Raw genomic sequence first — 15,791 nt, 5'->3', positions numbered from 1 at the left:
GCCACTCACCCAGTCTGGGTGTCAGTGAGAGTGAGTGTGCCTCTCTCTGTGTATGTTTCTCTGTGTTTGTGTGTGCCAGCATTCATTTCAGGGCGTGTGTGTGTGTGTGTGTGTGTGTGTAAAATACGTGTGTGTGTAAAATATATATGTCAGGGTGGGGTATGTGTCCTCACCTTAAAAGACTCCATGTCTGAGAGCAGACAGGCACTCTGCATGCGGGCGCGGAGGTGGGCACCCTCGGCTGACGTGCCTAGTTTTGCCAATACCTCCGACTGCTCCTCTAGAAGGTCTTCTGTCATGGGCGCTGGCTCCTGGGGAGTGGGGAGGAGGACACTCAGGGTTTCTGTGTTTTATGGGTTTTAGTGTGTGCATGAAGAAGCATGTGTGTGGATTGGTTTCTGACACACAAGGAAGCCAGAAACTGACCCCTTAAGTTGATCCATAAGGTCTGTATGTTACAGTACTTATTAGTGTGTGAGAGACATGCTGCAGTGACAAGGATTGGCCCGGTCATTCACTCTGAGGAGAACAGAGCAGAACAGAGGAGACAGCTCGTCATGTTCATTAGCAACCTGTGGAACAATGGAACACTTGGGGCACCTACAACCCCATGCCAAAACAACCACAACGCCCTGCCAATCTCCCATCAGCTCCAGCTAATGAACACTGGTTCTGTCTTGTAGAGCAATGTCCACAGTCCTGTCTAGTGTCCAAGTTGCTGAAGGGCAACTGAACACTGCATAATGTTCGCTAAGGTCGGACTCGGTTCCACCACTGGCAAAGTCAGTCATGATCACCGGCCAATCAAGTGCATAGCGAAAATTGTTATGCACCTATTTGAATGAGCAAGAAAGACTGATTACATGTAGAGGTAGGTGGTGGTTGGCCAAACTCCGCTTGCTTGATGAGTAACCTTGCTTGAGACTCTGGAACTTGAGTTAGCCAGGGCTTTAGCTAAGAGGACTAACATTGTCTTGAGTCACACAGATTACCCAGTAGGTTTGTTATGTACAAAATAATCACTATTGTTCAGATAAACCTGCTAAAGAAAAGTCCCTAATTTCATAGAATCCTGATTCTGCTCCCTGGCTTGTAATAACTCCCTAATAGCCATTACTTATACATTCTATAACCTGCTTTAATTGGCCATTCCTGCCTTTTGCATTGCTGCCATTATGCAACTGTTTTCCAGCACAAAGCAGGCTTATATAACAATGGGCTCGATACAACACCCAAAGGATTTCTGAGCGGAAGTAGCCCAATGTAAGGCTGCTGTACCTACCTTTTTAAACAACAACCGCATACCTCTAAATGCAGAAGGCCACACCATGCAATCATGAATGGAAAACGGGGGGGGGGGGGGGGGGCAGAATCCAACTGTGCCTTTCTTTCTTTACCATCACAGCCTCTAATGCATTCTACCCAGTGGGCTCAGACTGACTAATGCACAGTCGGGTCTGGGAGAAAGAAAAGACTAAAAGCCTGTCCCCTCCTGAGCAAGTTTCTAATGAAATAAAGAAAGACCTGAGTCAGAGGGGACCATTAGCTGTGGCTCGAGAGATCCGCATCCTAAATTGCACCCCATTCCCATATATAGTGCACTACTTTTGACCAGAGCCCTATAGGCCTTGCCCCTTGTCAAAAGTAGTGCACCATATACAGTATAGTATGCTATTTAGGACGCAGACAGTGTGGAGAATACAAACAGGGCAGACAGGAGCGGCGATCAAAAAACACTTTACCCAGACTAATTAAAACTAGGGAAGGAAGGTGAGAATGCCGAGCAGAGCATGAGTAGTAGTGGAGCAGAGGCATCCACCTCATTACAAATAGTGGCAATGCCATGAATCTAAAACACCCATCTCTGACCACCCCTGTCCTCCCCTTCTACCCTGCCCCTGCTGTTTAAAGTTCGACAGAGATGGAGAAAGAGAAAAGAGGGAGTGCGGGAGAGAAAGAGAGAGAAAGAGAGCGCGAGAGAGAGATTGACAGGGGTGTCAGAGAGGAAATGGTTGAAAGGTAATAGAAAGAAAAAAACAGACAGGCGAGTAGAGATGGAGACAACAGATCCAGACAGAGACAGAGCAGCACAGATGAGCAAACAGACGTACAGATAATCGATGGATATAGGAAGAGAAAGAGAAAGAGAGAACATGTCATTGAGAGGACAGACAGCGAGAGAAAGAGAAAAGAGAGAGGAAATGGAAAAGGACTGAGGGGTAGTGGGAGTGATATATGAGAGACAGAGACACAAAAGTTTGGAGAATGGTGTGGATAAAGAGGGAGAGAGATAGATAAAGACAAGTGCAAAAATCCCTGCATGATACACCGAGACAGCCGGAGACTGAGGCCGTGTCTAGACTTGACAGTTAATGAATGCAGTTTTTGTATTCTTCACAGACACATCTTGCGTCTTCAGCTACATTTAAATGTATCCACCATGTCCACAGTCAGTGTTGCCAATTTAGCGACTATGTCGATATATTTAGCAAGTTTTCAGACCCCCTCCAGTGACTTTATTGGTAAAAGTGGATAGCGTCAAATTCAGCTACTTTTCAGGCTACTTTTGGGGAGTTTCGACACCGAGGATTTCTCTGATTTTAATAGCATTTTGCGACTTTCCCCAATCAATTCGGCCGCAAACAAGAGTGGGAGAAGCTGTCTCTGCAACAGAAGTCACTGCAATGGTTCAGAGACAGGCAGAGAAGCACAAGGGGAGGGGGTGCAAGGCAAATTAGTCCACATTTGGTCAGGATTTTCCGGACTATATTCAAATGCCAGTATGTAGTCTGCAAACGGTGGAATAGGCTAAATATTATAACACAACAACTTAATGGTAGTAGCTAACTACTGTAGCTAACAAGCCAGGTAACAATCTGTGGCTAGCCAGCAAGCAAAGCTAAAGGGATTGCAAACGGGTTAGAATAACTCGAGAATAGAGTTATTAGAATCACTATAGAAATAGTTGTTAGCTGGCTAGCATTCATGAGGCCAGCAAACACGTTCCTCACACGCTAGGAATGTATTTCCGCAAATGTTATAATGCTCTTTCCCAAAACCCGAGTGTTCTGGACTCTGTATACACCAGGGATCATCATTGAGAATCAGCCGCGGGACAATTTTTTCTTGAGCGGATGGTCGGGGGGCAGGAACATGAATACAAATCATTTGTAGACTGCAAATTGACCGCAAGCAGCCCAAACAGATATGTTTAACTAAAACATAATCATTTCAAACCTTGCTTACATTTGTATATGATCACGTATTGTCTCTATTATGCGTGGGAATACTTGGGAACAGATTTCTTCAATTAAAATCCCTTGGAGCTGATTTCCTGGGGACTTTTACAATCTTTTATGTCCAACAATGAAAATGCCACACCCAATTATTATTACAAACCTCCTGAGGGAAAATGGCTCGATAAGGTGGTCAGCCAGATCTGAACACAATCAGACCACAATGCAACTTCAGTGCGTCTAGAACTGATCTTCGATCTTCGTATTCTGATAGCAGAAGTCAAATGTAAGTGTCAATTGTAGACACGGCCTGAGACTGTGTGTGTGTGTGTGTGTTAGCAGACACAAGCTGTGTGAAAACGTTGGGCCCATCTAGAAGTGCTGACACTAGTTTATTTTACACTCACACACTCCATCCATCTCTCCTCCACGCAGCACACGGTTGTTCCGCTCTCTTAACACGGCAAGGCGTCCGTCCTCGCCCACCATCTGCAGCGTTTGCTATGTGTGTGTGTCCCCGTGTACTGGGTCTGTGTGTCTTCTTTGTGTGCGTGTACCGTGTATATGTCCGTGTACTGTGTGTGTGTGTGTGTGTGTCGTCTTTGTGTGCGTGTTATGCATTTGTGGATAGATAGCAGCTTCAGACAGCCCGGGCCACCATCTCCATTCCTGCATCTCACCTCCTAGTGTTAATCATTGAACAGTGTCAGCCTCAGCCTTGTGCATTAATTAACTCTCCTATTCATCCCAGTCTATAATTGATGAGGGGTAGAGGAGCTACACATCTCTCCAGGCTAGCTCTGGGCTCACACACATAGCAGGGAATGTAGAGGGAGGGAGGTAGCACTATCAGAGAGACTCATAGTATAGAGCACATGTGCCAATCTTGTTCCACGTAGGGCCAACGGTCTGCGGGTTTTCGCTCGTCCCTTGTACTTTATTGATGAATTAAGGTCACTAATTAGTAAGGAGTGCCTCTTACCTGGTTGACTAGGGCTTAATTGTAAAGGAAAAAACATAAACCAGCAGACACTAGTCTCCCCATGGAATGAGATTCACACACCTGGCATAGAGGTTGATCACCAAATGGAAGAGGATATAGCCAATTATAACAAGATGTATTGTAGTATCTACCTGCCCCCAAATGCCTTCTACAATAAGAGGCTGAGCACAACCTTTGTTGAGTTGATTCTGTCAGGCTAAGTTCCACATCATGCTGCTCTTGGCGTTTACCATACTTATTAAGATGAACCCACAGACATTTAAAGCTAATTATGGGATTTATGTTACAACAATTTCTTAAAAGTCTGTGATAATGAATTAGGCACTGTGTGCAGTGTGTATTGGTCAGGGCAACCGTGTTAGTGATTTATGGTACCATAGTAACAATGAGTCACAGTATCACTACAATGTAGTAATGAATAGTTCAATGAGTCACAGTATCACTACAATGTAGTAATGAATAGTTCAATGAGTCACAGTATCACTACAATGTTGTAATGAATAGTTCAATGAGTCACAGTATCACTACAATGTAGTAATGAATAGTTCAATGAGTCACAGTATCACTACAATGTAGTAATGAATAGTTCAATGAGTCACAGTATCACTACAATGTAGTAATGAATAGTTCAATGAGTTAGTGGTGCATATTGTACAGTACATCTGCCATGGCTGTCTATCTGTCTGACCTGTGGCATTGTTAATGACATGGTCAGTATGGGGACATATTGGTCCTTGGAATCATTTTACAATGATATGCACTGAGTATACCAAACATAAGGAAACAATTAAAGGGTGCTTGAAGCCATCAGTCAATCACATGAAGATTGAAATGGCTGTGTGTGCTTGTGTGTCTGACCTGAGTAACAGGGATGTACAGGGGTTCCTGGGAGTTGAGCAGAGTCAACTTGCCGTGGGGGTGGAGCCGACCCTCCGGCTTGGCCACTTTGGCCCCGCCCTTCTCTCCGTCTGTGGACCCAGCCTCCTTCATCTCCTCCGTGTCGCTCAGGCACTCAAAGAACTCGTCCTCGCCCTCGCTGTCACTCCACGAGTCCCACGACTTCCCAGGAGACACCTCTCTGCCCATCTCCGCACTCCCTGGCCCCAGGCGCCCATTCTCAGTGCCAGTCGACCCTGACACCTTCCTCTCCCTCCCTCTCTCCCTCTCCTTCCCTCCCTCAGCCGTCTTCCTCCCATCATCCCTCGCTCTCTTCCTCTCAATGCAGCAGTTGAGCATCTGGGGGGTAGAGATGGACAAAGAGTGATGAGTGCAGGGAGTCAGGGAAACAGCAGCAGATGGCAAGCTTTTGGGCGGTGTGTGTGTGTGTAATTCTATCCGGTATAACCCCATCCCTTTGCCCCTTATCGAGCCATTTCTCATCATCATGTCCCTGTGTGCCCACACTAAAGTCTTCTCTTCCTCCTACACTGAGCTCCAAACCTCTACCTAGTGCAGGCTGCAGCACTTTATTACTATGAATAGAGTCACTTCCTGCTCTAATACTGATGCATGCCTAGCCTAGGTGTGTGTGTGTGAAAGAGAGAACAGAGAGAGAGAAAGGGGAAAGAGAGCAGAGAGGTAGGTAAGTAGAGGGAGAGAGCGCGAGAGCGATACAGAGACAGACTCAGCTTATGAGTCAGAAGCTCTCTGCCCAGTGCAGGCTGGGCACCTCTTCCTCTTATTAAAGTGATTGCAGATAAAGTGGCTCTCTCCACCTTTCCAGAAAGATATTACCTCTCCTTCCTTCCCTCTCATCCTCGCTCACACTCTCTCCGGACATCTTTATTACCACCTCTCCCTACTTCCTTTTATCGCTTCCTCTCACTCTCCTCAATCCCTCCCTCCCCCAGGTGAGGCGTGGGCAGCTGAATAACAACACAGTTTATGGGTCTGGTTCTGTCTGGGGCCTCTGCAGACATCTGGCTGGGCCGTGGGGAGTAGGGCTGGCACAAAAGTTGACTGGATGACCACAATGCAGCAGCAGGACACATAGAAAAATTATTCATCGAACAGGCTTGGAACCGCTGCCTGGTATTGAAATAATTTCCAAAGTATTGTAGAACGTTCATTCAAATGAGGTTAACTGACTTTTTTTTGGGGGGGGGGGCTGTTCTTTTCATTCTAGTTCTATGGCAGCACATGCAGTCAGGAGCAGAGGAGAGGAGAAAATGTGTCAAGAACAACCCCAACAATTATAATATACAGTACCAGTCAAAGGTGTGGACACACCTACTCAATTCCAGGGTTTTTCTTTATTTTCACTATTTTCTATATTGTAAAACAATAGCGAAGACATCAAAACTATGAAATAACAAATAAATAACAAATAATGTAGCAACCAAAAAAGTGTTAAACGTAGCTACCCTTTGCCTTGATGACAGCTTTGTACACTCTTGGCATTATCTCAACCAGCTTCATGAGGTAGGTCACCTGGAAGGCATTTCAATTAACATGTGTGCCTTGTTAAAAGTTCAATTTGTGGAATTTCTTTCCTAATTAATGCATTTGAGCCAATCAATCCATCATTCCGTTAAGACATGAAGGTCAGTCAATCCAGAAAATTTCAAGAACTTTGCCGTTTTCTTCAAGAGCAGTTTCAAAAACCATCAAGGGCTATGATGAAACTGGCTCTCACGAGGACCGCCACAGGAAAGGAAGACCCAGAGTTACCTCTGCTGCAGAGGATAAGTTCATTAGAGTTAACTGCACCTCAGATTGCAGCCCAAATAAATGCTTCACAGAGTTCAAGTAACAGACACAGCTCAACGTCAAGTGTTCAGAGGAGACTGCATGAGTCAGGCCTTCATGGTCGAATTGCTGCAAAGAAACCACTACTAAAGGACACCAATAAGAAGAAGAGACCTGCTTGGGCCAAGAAACACGAGCAATGGACATTAGACCAGTGGAAATCTGTCTTTTGGTCTGATAAGTCCAAATTTGAGATTTTTGGTTCCAACCGCCGTGTCTTTGTGAGACGCAGAGTAGGTGAACAGATGATCTCTGCATGTGTGGTTCCCACTGTGAAGCATGGAGGTGGTGGTGTGATGGTTCTTTGCTGGTGACACTGTCATTGATTTAATTAGTATGCAAGGCACACTTAACCCGGCATGGCTACCACAGCATTCTGCATCCCATCCCATCTGGTTTGCGCTTAGTGGGACTATAATTTGTTTTTCAACAGGACAATGACTGAAAATTCACCTCAAGGCTGTGTAAGGAGAGTGATGAGTGCTGCATCAGATGACCTGGCCTCCACAATCACCCAACCTCAACCCAATTGAGATGGTTTGGGATGAGTTGGACCGCAGACGGTTGGAAAAGCAATCCAGGTGAAGCTGGTTGAGAGAATGCCAATCGTATGCAAAGCTGTCATCGAGGCAAAGGGTGGCTGCTTTGAAGAATCTCAAATATAAAATGTATTTTGATTTGTTGGAACACTTTTTTGGTTACTACATGATTCCATATATGTTATTTCACAGTTTGGATGTCTTCACTCTTATTCAACAATGTAGAAAACAGTAAAAATAAAGAAAACCCTTGAATGAGTAGGTGTGTCAACTTTTGACTGGTACTATAAGAATATTTTGAAGATAAATACGCAACGCAGAGGATGAGAGGACGAGAGTACTAAAAACTAAATAGAGTACTAATGGTCAATAGGGAATTGTCAAGGGAAATAGTTGGGTCTCAGTTCAACAGCTGTTTAGAATCTGTGGAATGTCAGTCCTGAGCTACGTGTGCTACGTTTTCATTGGTCTGTACATTGAGTCTGGAGCAGGATCCTTGTTATTTGGCCATTGGCCTAGTTGTACTGTAAGGACTTCTGATTGGTCAACTCCAGGCTAGGGTGGGGGGTTATAAATGGCATCATGTTACTTTGTTCTGTGGAGAAAAGCTGAGGACAGGGGAGATTGAACATCTACCTCCCAGCATAACAGCTATGATTTGTCCTTCTCAAATAAATATGATTTTTTATTTTATTTTCTATTTTCTCCACCGATTTGCTTTGGGGTTTGTGTTATTGAAGTACAACACCTGCAAACAATACTGTCTATATTTATTTTCTTGCTATTAAAACAGTTTTTGCAGTGACCGTGGTCATTTGGCAGGCCAATTACTGTCATCCAAAATTCCATGACCGTCACAGCCCTAGGGGGGAGACACTCCTACCTGTCGACTCGCTCTCTCTCGCTCTCCTACCTGTCGACTCGCTCTCTCCTACCTGTCGACTGGCTGGCTTTCTCTCTGGCTCTCTCCTACCCGTCGGCTCGCTCTCCTACCCCGTCGGCTCGCTCTCCTACCCCGTCGGCTCGCTCTCCTACCCCGTCGGCTCGCTCTCTCGCTTTCTCTCCTACCCCGTCGGCTCGCTCTCTCGCTTTCTCTCCTACCCCGTCGGCTCGCTCTCTCGCTTTCTCTCCTACCCCGTCGGCTCGCTCTCTCGCTTTCTCTCCTACCCGTCGGCTCGCTCTCTCGCTTTCTCTCCTACCCGTCGGCTCGCTCTCTCGCTTTCTCTCCTACCCGTCGGCTCGCTCTCTCGCTTTCTCTCCTACCCGTCGGCTCGCTCTCTCGCTTTCTCTCCTACCCGTCGGCTCGCTCTCTCGCTTTCTCTCCTACCCGTCGGCTCGCTCTCTCGCTTTCTCTCCTACCCGTCGGCTCGCTCTCTCGCTTTCTCTCCTACCCGTCGGCTCGCTCTCTCGCTTTCTCTCCTACCCGTCGGCTCGCTCTCTCGCTTTCTCTCCTACCCGTCGGCTCGCTCTCTCGCTTTCTCTCCTACCCGTCGGCTCGCTCTCTCGCTTTCTCTCCTACCCGTCGGCTCGCTCTCTCGCTTTCTCTCCTACCCGTCGGCTCGCTCTCTCGCTTTCTCTCCTACCCGTCGGCTCGCTCTCTCGCTTTCTCTCCTACCCGTCGGCTCGCTCTCTCGCTTTCTCTCCTACCCGTCGGCTCGCTCTCTCGCTTTCTCTCCTACCCGTCGGCTCGCTCTCTCTCCTACCCGTCGGCTCGCTCTCTCTCCTACCCGTCGGCTCGCTCTCTCTCCTACCCGTCGGCTCGCTCTCTCGCTCTCTCTCCTACCCGTCGGCTCGCTCTCTCGCTCTCTCTCCTACCCGTCGGCTCGCTCTCTCGCTCTCTCTCCTACCCGTCGGCTCGCTCTCTCGCTCTCTCTCCTACCCGTCGGCTCGCTCTCTCGCTCTCTCTCCTACCCGTCGGCTCGCTCTCTCTCCTACCCGTCGGCTCGCTCTCTCGCTCTCTCTCCTACCCGTCGGCTCGCTCTCTCGCTCTCTCTCCTACCCGTCGGCTCGCTCTCTCGCTCTCTCTCCTACCCGTCGGCTCGCTCTCTCGCTCTCTCTCCTACCCGTCGGCTCGCTCTCTCGCTCTCTCTCCTACCCGTCGGCTCGCTCTCTCGCTCTCTCTCCTACCCGTCGGCTCGCTCTCTCGCTCTCTCTCCTACCCGTCGGCTCGCTCTCTCGCTCTCTCTCCTACCCGTCGGCTCGCTCTCTCGCTCTCTCTCCTACCCGTCGGCTCGCTCTCTCGCTCTCTCTCCTACCCGTCGGCTCGCTCTCTCGCTCTCTCTCCTACCCGTCGGCTCGCTCTCTCGCTCTCTCTCCTACCCGTCGGCTCGCTCTCTCGCTCTCTCTCCTACCCGTCGGCTCGCTCTCTCGCTCTCTCTCCTACCCGTCGGCTCGCTCTCTCGCTCTCTCTCCTACCCGTCGGCTCGCTCTCTCGCTCTCTCTCCTACCCGTCGGCTCGCTCTCTCGCTCTCTCTCCTACCCGTCGGCTCGCTCTCTCGCTCTCTCTCCTACCCGTCGGCTCGCTCTCTCGCTCTCTCTCCTACCCGTCGGCTCGCTCTCTCGCTCTCTCTCCTACCCGTCGGCTCGCTCTCTCGCTCTCTCTCCTACCCGTCGGCTCGCTCTCTCGCTCTCTCTCCTACCCGTCGGCTCGCTCTCTCGCTCTCTCTCCTACCCGTCGGCTCGCTCTCTCGCTCTCTCTCCTACCCGTCGGCTCGCTCTCTCGCTCTCTCTCCTACCCGTCGGCTCGCTCTCTCGCTCTCTCTCCTACCCGTCGGCTCGCTCTCTCGCTCTCTCTCCTACCCGTCGGCTCGCTCTCTCGCTCTCTCTCCTACCCGTCGGCTCGCTCTCTCGCTCTCTCTCCTACCCGTCGGCTCGCTCTCTCGCTCTCTCTCCTACCCGTCGGCTCGCTCTCTCGCTCTCTCTCCTACCCGTCGGCTCGCTCTCTCGCTCTCTCTCCTACCCGTCGGCTCGCTCTCTCGCTCTCTCTCCTACCCGTCGGCTCGCTCTCTCGCTCTCTCTCCTACCCGTCGGCTCGCTCTCTCGCTCTCTCTCCTACCCGTCGGCTCGCTCTCTCGCTCTCTCTCCTACCCGTCGGCTCGCTCTCTCGCTCTCTCTCCTACCCGTCGGCTCGCTCTCTCGCTCTCTCTCCTACCCGTCGGCTCGCTCTCTCGCTCTCTCTCCTACCCGTCGGCTCGCTCTCTCGCTCTCTCTCCTACCCGTCGGCTCGCTCTCTCGCTCTCTCTCCTACCCGTCGGCTCGCTCTCTCGCTCTCTCTCCTACCCGTCGGCTCGCTCTCTCGCTCTCTCTCCTACCCGTCGGCTCGCTCTCTCGCTCTCTCTCCTACCCGTCGGCTCGCTCTCTCGCTCTCTCTCCTACCCGTCGGCTCGCTCTCTCGCTCTCTCTCCTACCCGTCGGCTCGCTCTCTCGCTCTCTCTCCTACCCGTCGGCTCGCTCTCTCGCTCTCTCTCCTACCCGTCGGCTCGCTCTCTCGCTCTCTCTCCTACCCGTCGGCTCGCTCTCTCGCTCTCTCTCCTACCCGTCGGCTCGCTCTCTCGCTCTCTCTCCTACCCGTCGGCTCGCTCTCTCGCTCTCTCTCCTACCCGTCGGCTCGCTCTCTCGCTCTCTCTCCTACCCGTCGGCTCGCTCTCTCGCTCTCTCTCCTACCCGTCGGCTCGCTCTCTCGCTCTCTCTCCTACCCGTCGGCTCGCTCTCTCGCTCTCTCTCCTACCCGTCGGCTCGCTCTCTCGCTCTCTCTCCTACCCGTCGGCTCGCTCTCTCGCTCTCTCTCCTACCCGTCGGCTCGCTCTCTCGCTCTCTCTCCTACCCGTCGGCTCGCTCTCTCGCTCTCTCTCCTACCCGTCGGCTCGCTCTCTCGCTCTCTCTCCTACCCGTCGGCTCGCTCTCTCGCTCTCTCTCCTACCCGTCGGCTCGCTCTCTCGCTCTCTCTCCTACCCGTCGGCTCGCTCTCTCGCTCTCTCTCCTACCCGTCGGCTCGCTCTCTCGCTCTCTCTCCTACCCGTCGGCTCGCTCTCTCGCTCTCTCTCCTACCCGTCGGCTCGCTCTCTCGCTCTCTCTCCTACCCGTCGGCTCGCTCTCTCGCTCTCTCTCCTACCCGTCGGCTCGCTCTCTCTCGCTCTCTCTCCTACCCGTCGGCTCGCTCTCTCTCTCTCTCTCTCCTACCCGTCGGCTCGCTCTCTCTCTCTCTCCTACCCGTCGGCTCGCTCTCTCTCTCTCTCCTACCCGTCGGCTCGCTCTCTCTCTCTCTCTCCTACCCGTCGGCTCGCTCTCTCTCTCTCTCTCCTACCCGTCGGCTCGCTCTCTCTCTCTCTCCTACCCGTCGGCTCGCTCTCTCTCTCTCTCTCCTACCCGTCGGCTCGCTCTCTCTCTCTCTCCTACCCGTCGGCTCGCTCTCTCTCTCTCTCCTACCCGTCGGCTCGCTCTCTCTCTCTCTCCTACCCGTCGGCTCGCTCTCTCTCTCTCTCCTACCCGTCGGCTCGCTCTCTCTCTCTCCTACCCGTCGGCTCGCTCTCTCTCTCTCCTACCCGTCGGCTCGCTCTCTCTCTCTCCTACCCGTCGGCTCGCTCTCTCTCTCTCCTACCCGTCGGCTCGCTCTCTCTCTCTCCTACCCGTCGGCTCGCTCTCTCTCTCTCCTACCCGTCGGCTCGCTCTCTCTCTCTCCTACCCGTCGGCTCGCTCTCTCTCTCTCCTACCCGTCGGCTCGCTCTCTCTCTCTCCTACCCGTCGGCTCGCTCTCTCTCTCTCCTACCCGTCGGCTCGCTCTCTCTCTCTCCTACCCGTCGGCTCGCTCTCTCTCTCTCCTACCCGTCGGCTCGCTCTCTCTCTCTCCTACCCGTCGGCTCGCTCTCTCTCTCTCCTACCCGTCGGCTCGCTCTCTCTCTCTCCTACCCGTCGGCTCGCTCTCTCTCTCTCCTACCCGTCGGCTCGCTCTCTCTCTCTCCTACCCGTCGGCTCGCTCTCTCTCTCTCCTACCCGTCGGCTCGCTCTCTCTCTCTCCTACCCGTCGGCTCGCTCTCTCTCTCTCCTACCCGTCGGCTCGCTCTCTCTCTCTCCTACCCGTCGGCTCGCTCTCTCTCTCTCCTACCCGTCGGCTCGCTCTCTCTCTCTCCTACCCGTCGGCTCGCTCTCTCTCTCTCCTACCCGTCGGCTCGCTCTCTCTCTCTCCTACCCGTCGGCTCGCTCTCTCTCTCTCCTACCCGTCGGCTCGCTCTCTCTCTCTCCTACCCGTCGGCTCGCTCTCTCTCTCTCCTACCCGTCGGCTCGCTCTCTCTCTCTCCTACCCGTCGGCTCGCTCTCTCTCTCTCCTACCCGTCGGCTCGCTCTCTTTCTCTCCTACCCGTCGGCTCGCTCTCTTTCTCTCCTACCTGTCGGCTCGCTCGCTCTCTTTCTCTCCTACCTGTCGGCTCTCCCTCTCTTACCTGTCCACTCACTCACTCACACCCTCTCCATCATAAACTTAAGACAGAGGCATTATTATCAACAGTTTGACCTTATTCACTCTATCCTCTCCAGGATAAATTTAGACTCAATTGAGTGAAAGCTCGGAGGAGAGATGTACTTCTTTTGTACTACCAGTAAAAATGTTTGGACATGCTATTGCTACCGGACTAATATGCAAAACCAAAACACACAGAACGATAGAGATCCTGGTGTACAAGTTGCTGCTGCTGTTACCACCATCTTAATCCATAATTTCTAAACAATTAATTTCTGCAGATAGTTTGCTTTGTGCTGGATTAATGCTTTCATGTAGCTATTGTTTATGTTGGTGTGTGGGGCTTATAGTGGTCTTTATCATTACAGAGAGCTTTGTTGTTGTTGCAGGCCTTAAAGAGGGAAAACTCTGACAAAGCTGTTATTAATTAGGACTGAGTAAACAGTCATAGTAATAATCATAGTGAGGTCTGTATGTATACAGTTGATAGACTGGGCTAGTCACCTGGAGTTTCTGGTGCAGGAGACAGCAGCGAAGGTCTGGAGGACCACTGGCCAGTCTGAAATAAAAGACAGGGAAGGGGATAATTCAGTATATAGTCCCGGTGTATACCCTCAACATCATTATTGATGGGATTCCGGTTTGGGTTCAATCCAATTTGATGAGGGTTCAATCCAATTTCTATTTCTATTCCCTCTGTAATCAAGTGCAGTGTTTCCCCTAGGATTTTTTTCAACAGCGGTGGGAAAGGTAGCGGGAGGGGTGGGGGGGGGGTTCTTTGCTGAAGGGGTCTGGGCGCATGCCCCCAGGAGATTTTCTTGTAGAACGACTTTGAGAAGGTGACAAAAAACAACAACATTTGACACCAAAATGCATGAAAATTAAATGATGTTGACACCATATTAAATATAACTGATGGGAGCCAGTGCACTGTAGGGATATGAGCAAGCGGTGGCTGTGCGCTCGTGGCTCTGAATCGCGCCACTGCTCGCTCTGCCTGCTACAAATATATGATGTAACTTGTTTCTCTGATCTTATAGGGATAGTGTGAGATTTTGGGAATTACCATTTTTTATGTCTCTGCGTGCAGTTTGAACAAAGTTGAAGGTAGTTTCACAAGCCATTGCTAACTAGCGCAATGACTTGAAGGCTAGGGGAACAGCTAGCACATTGGTAGTCTACAGGAACAGCTAACATGCTACATGTTCCCATAGACATGCAGTCATTGCGCTAATGATAGTTAGCAACTTCCTTCAAACTGCATGCAGAGACATAAAAATGGTATCCATGAGTTCATCTGACTCTGGATAAGTAAAGAAATGGCTTAGTTGCCAAAATGTCACACTATCCCGTAAAAAAAAATGTAAATGCACACCGCTGCAAAAATTAAAATATAGACTCAGCAAAAAAAGAAACATCCCTTTTCAGGACCCTGTCTTTCAAAGATAATTCATAAAAATCCAAATAACTTCAAAGATCTTCATTGTAAAGGGTTTAAACACTGTTTCCCATGCTTGTTCAATGAACCATAAACAATTAATGAACATGCACCTGTGGAACGGTCGTTAAGACACTAACAGCTTACAGACAGTAGGCAACTAAGGTCACAACTATAAAAACTTAGGATACTAAAAAGAAGCCTTTCTACTGACTCTGAAAAACACAAAAAGAAAGATGCCCAGTGTCCCTGCTCAGCTGCGTGAACGTGCCTTAGGCATGCTGCAAGGAAGCATGAGGACTGCAGACGTGGCCAGAGCAATAAATAGCAATGTCCGTACTGTGAGATGCCTAAGACAGCGCTACAAGGAGACAGGACGGACAGCTGATCGTCCTCGCAGTGGCAGACCACGTGTAACAACACCTGCACAGGATCGGTACATCCGAACATCACACCTGCGGGACAAGTACAGGAACACACCAGGAACGCACAATCCCTCCATCAGTGCTCAGACTGTCCGCAATAGGCTGAGAGAGGCTGGACTGAGGGCTTGTAGGCCTGTTGTAAGGCAGGTGCTTACCAGACATCACTGGCAACAACGTCGCCTATGGGCACAAACCCACCGTTGCTGGACCAGACAGGACTGGCAAAAAGTGCTCTTCACTTACGAGTCGTGGTTTTGTCTCACCGGAGGTGATGGTCGGATTCGAGTTTATAGTCGAAGGAATGAGCGTTACACCGAGGCATGTACTCTGGAGCGGGATCGATTTGGAGGTGGACGGTCCGTCATGGTCTGGGGCGGTGTGTCGCAGCATCATCGGACTGAGCTTGTTGTCATTGCAGGCAATCTCAACGCTGTGCGATACAGGGAAGACATCCTCCTCCCTCATGTGGTACCCTTCCTGCAGGCTCCTCCTGACATGACCCTCCAGCATGACAATGCCACCAGCCATACTGCTCGTTCTGTGTGTGATTTCCTGCAAGACAGGAATGTCAGTGTTCTGCCATGGCCAGCGAAGAGCCCGGATCTCAATCCCATTGAGCACGTCTGGGACCTGTTGGATCGGAGGGTGAGGGCTAGGGCCATTCCCCCAAGAAATGTCCGGGAACTTGCAGGTGCCTTGGTGGAAGAGTGGGGTAACATCTCACAGCAAGAACTGGCAAATCTGGTGCAGTCCATGAGGAGGAGATGCACTGCAGTACTTAATGCAGCTGGTGGCCACGGCAAATACTGACTGTTACTTTTGATTTTGACCCCCCCTTTGTTCAGGGACACATTATTCAATTTTAAGTTTGCTGGAAATAAACACAGTTGACAGTGAGACGACGTTTCTTTTTTTGCTGAGTTTAGTTTGTTGCGTAATAAATATGATAA

At 50.6% G+C, this 15,791-nt stretch overlaps 1 protein-coding gene across 2 annotated transcripts in view; it reads right to left on the bottom strand.

Annotated features, from left to right (window-relative positions):
* Positions 1-15,791, bottom strand: part of rab3gap1 (RAB3 GTPase activating protein subunit 1) — a 49,418-nt gene that overhangs the window by 14,342 nt on the left and 19,285 nt on the right. For both annotated transcript variants that reach the window (XM_055878524.1, XM_055878525.1), the window contains exons 16-18: positions 13,483-13,537; positions 5,098-5,475; positions 174-311 (exon numbers count right to left, since the gene is read on the bottom strand). In XM_055878524.1, the coding sequence (XP_055734499.1) occupies positions 174-311; positions 5,098-5,475; positions 13,483-13,537 (571 nt within the window). The remainder of the gene's footprint in view (positions 1-173; positions 312-5,097; positions 5,476-13,482; positions 13,538-15,791) is intronic.

Source organism: Salvelinus fontinalis, chromosome 23 (assembly GCF_029448725.1).
Source record: "Salvelinus fontinalis isolate EN_2023a chromosome 23, ASM2944872v1, whole genome shotgun sequence".
Lineage (NCBI taxonomy): Eukaryota > Metazoa > Chordata > Actinopteri > Salmoniformes > Salmonidae > Salvelinus > Salvelinus fontinalis.
Note: the sequence above shows the minus strand (reverse complement) of the source record. Positions and strands in the feature narration are given on the sequence as shown.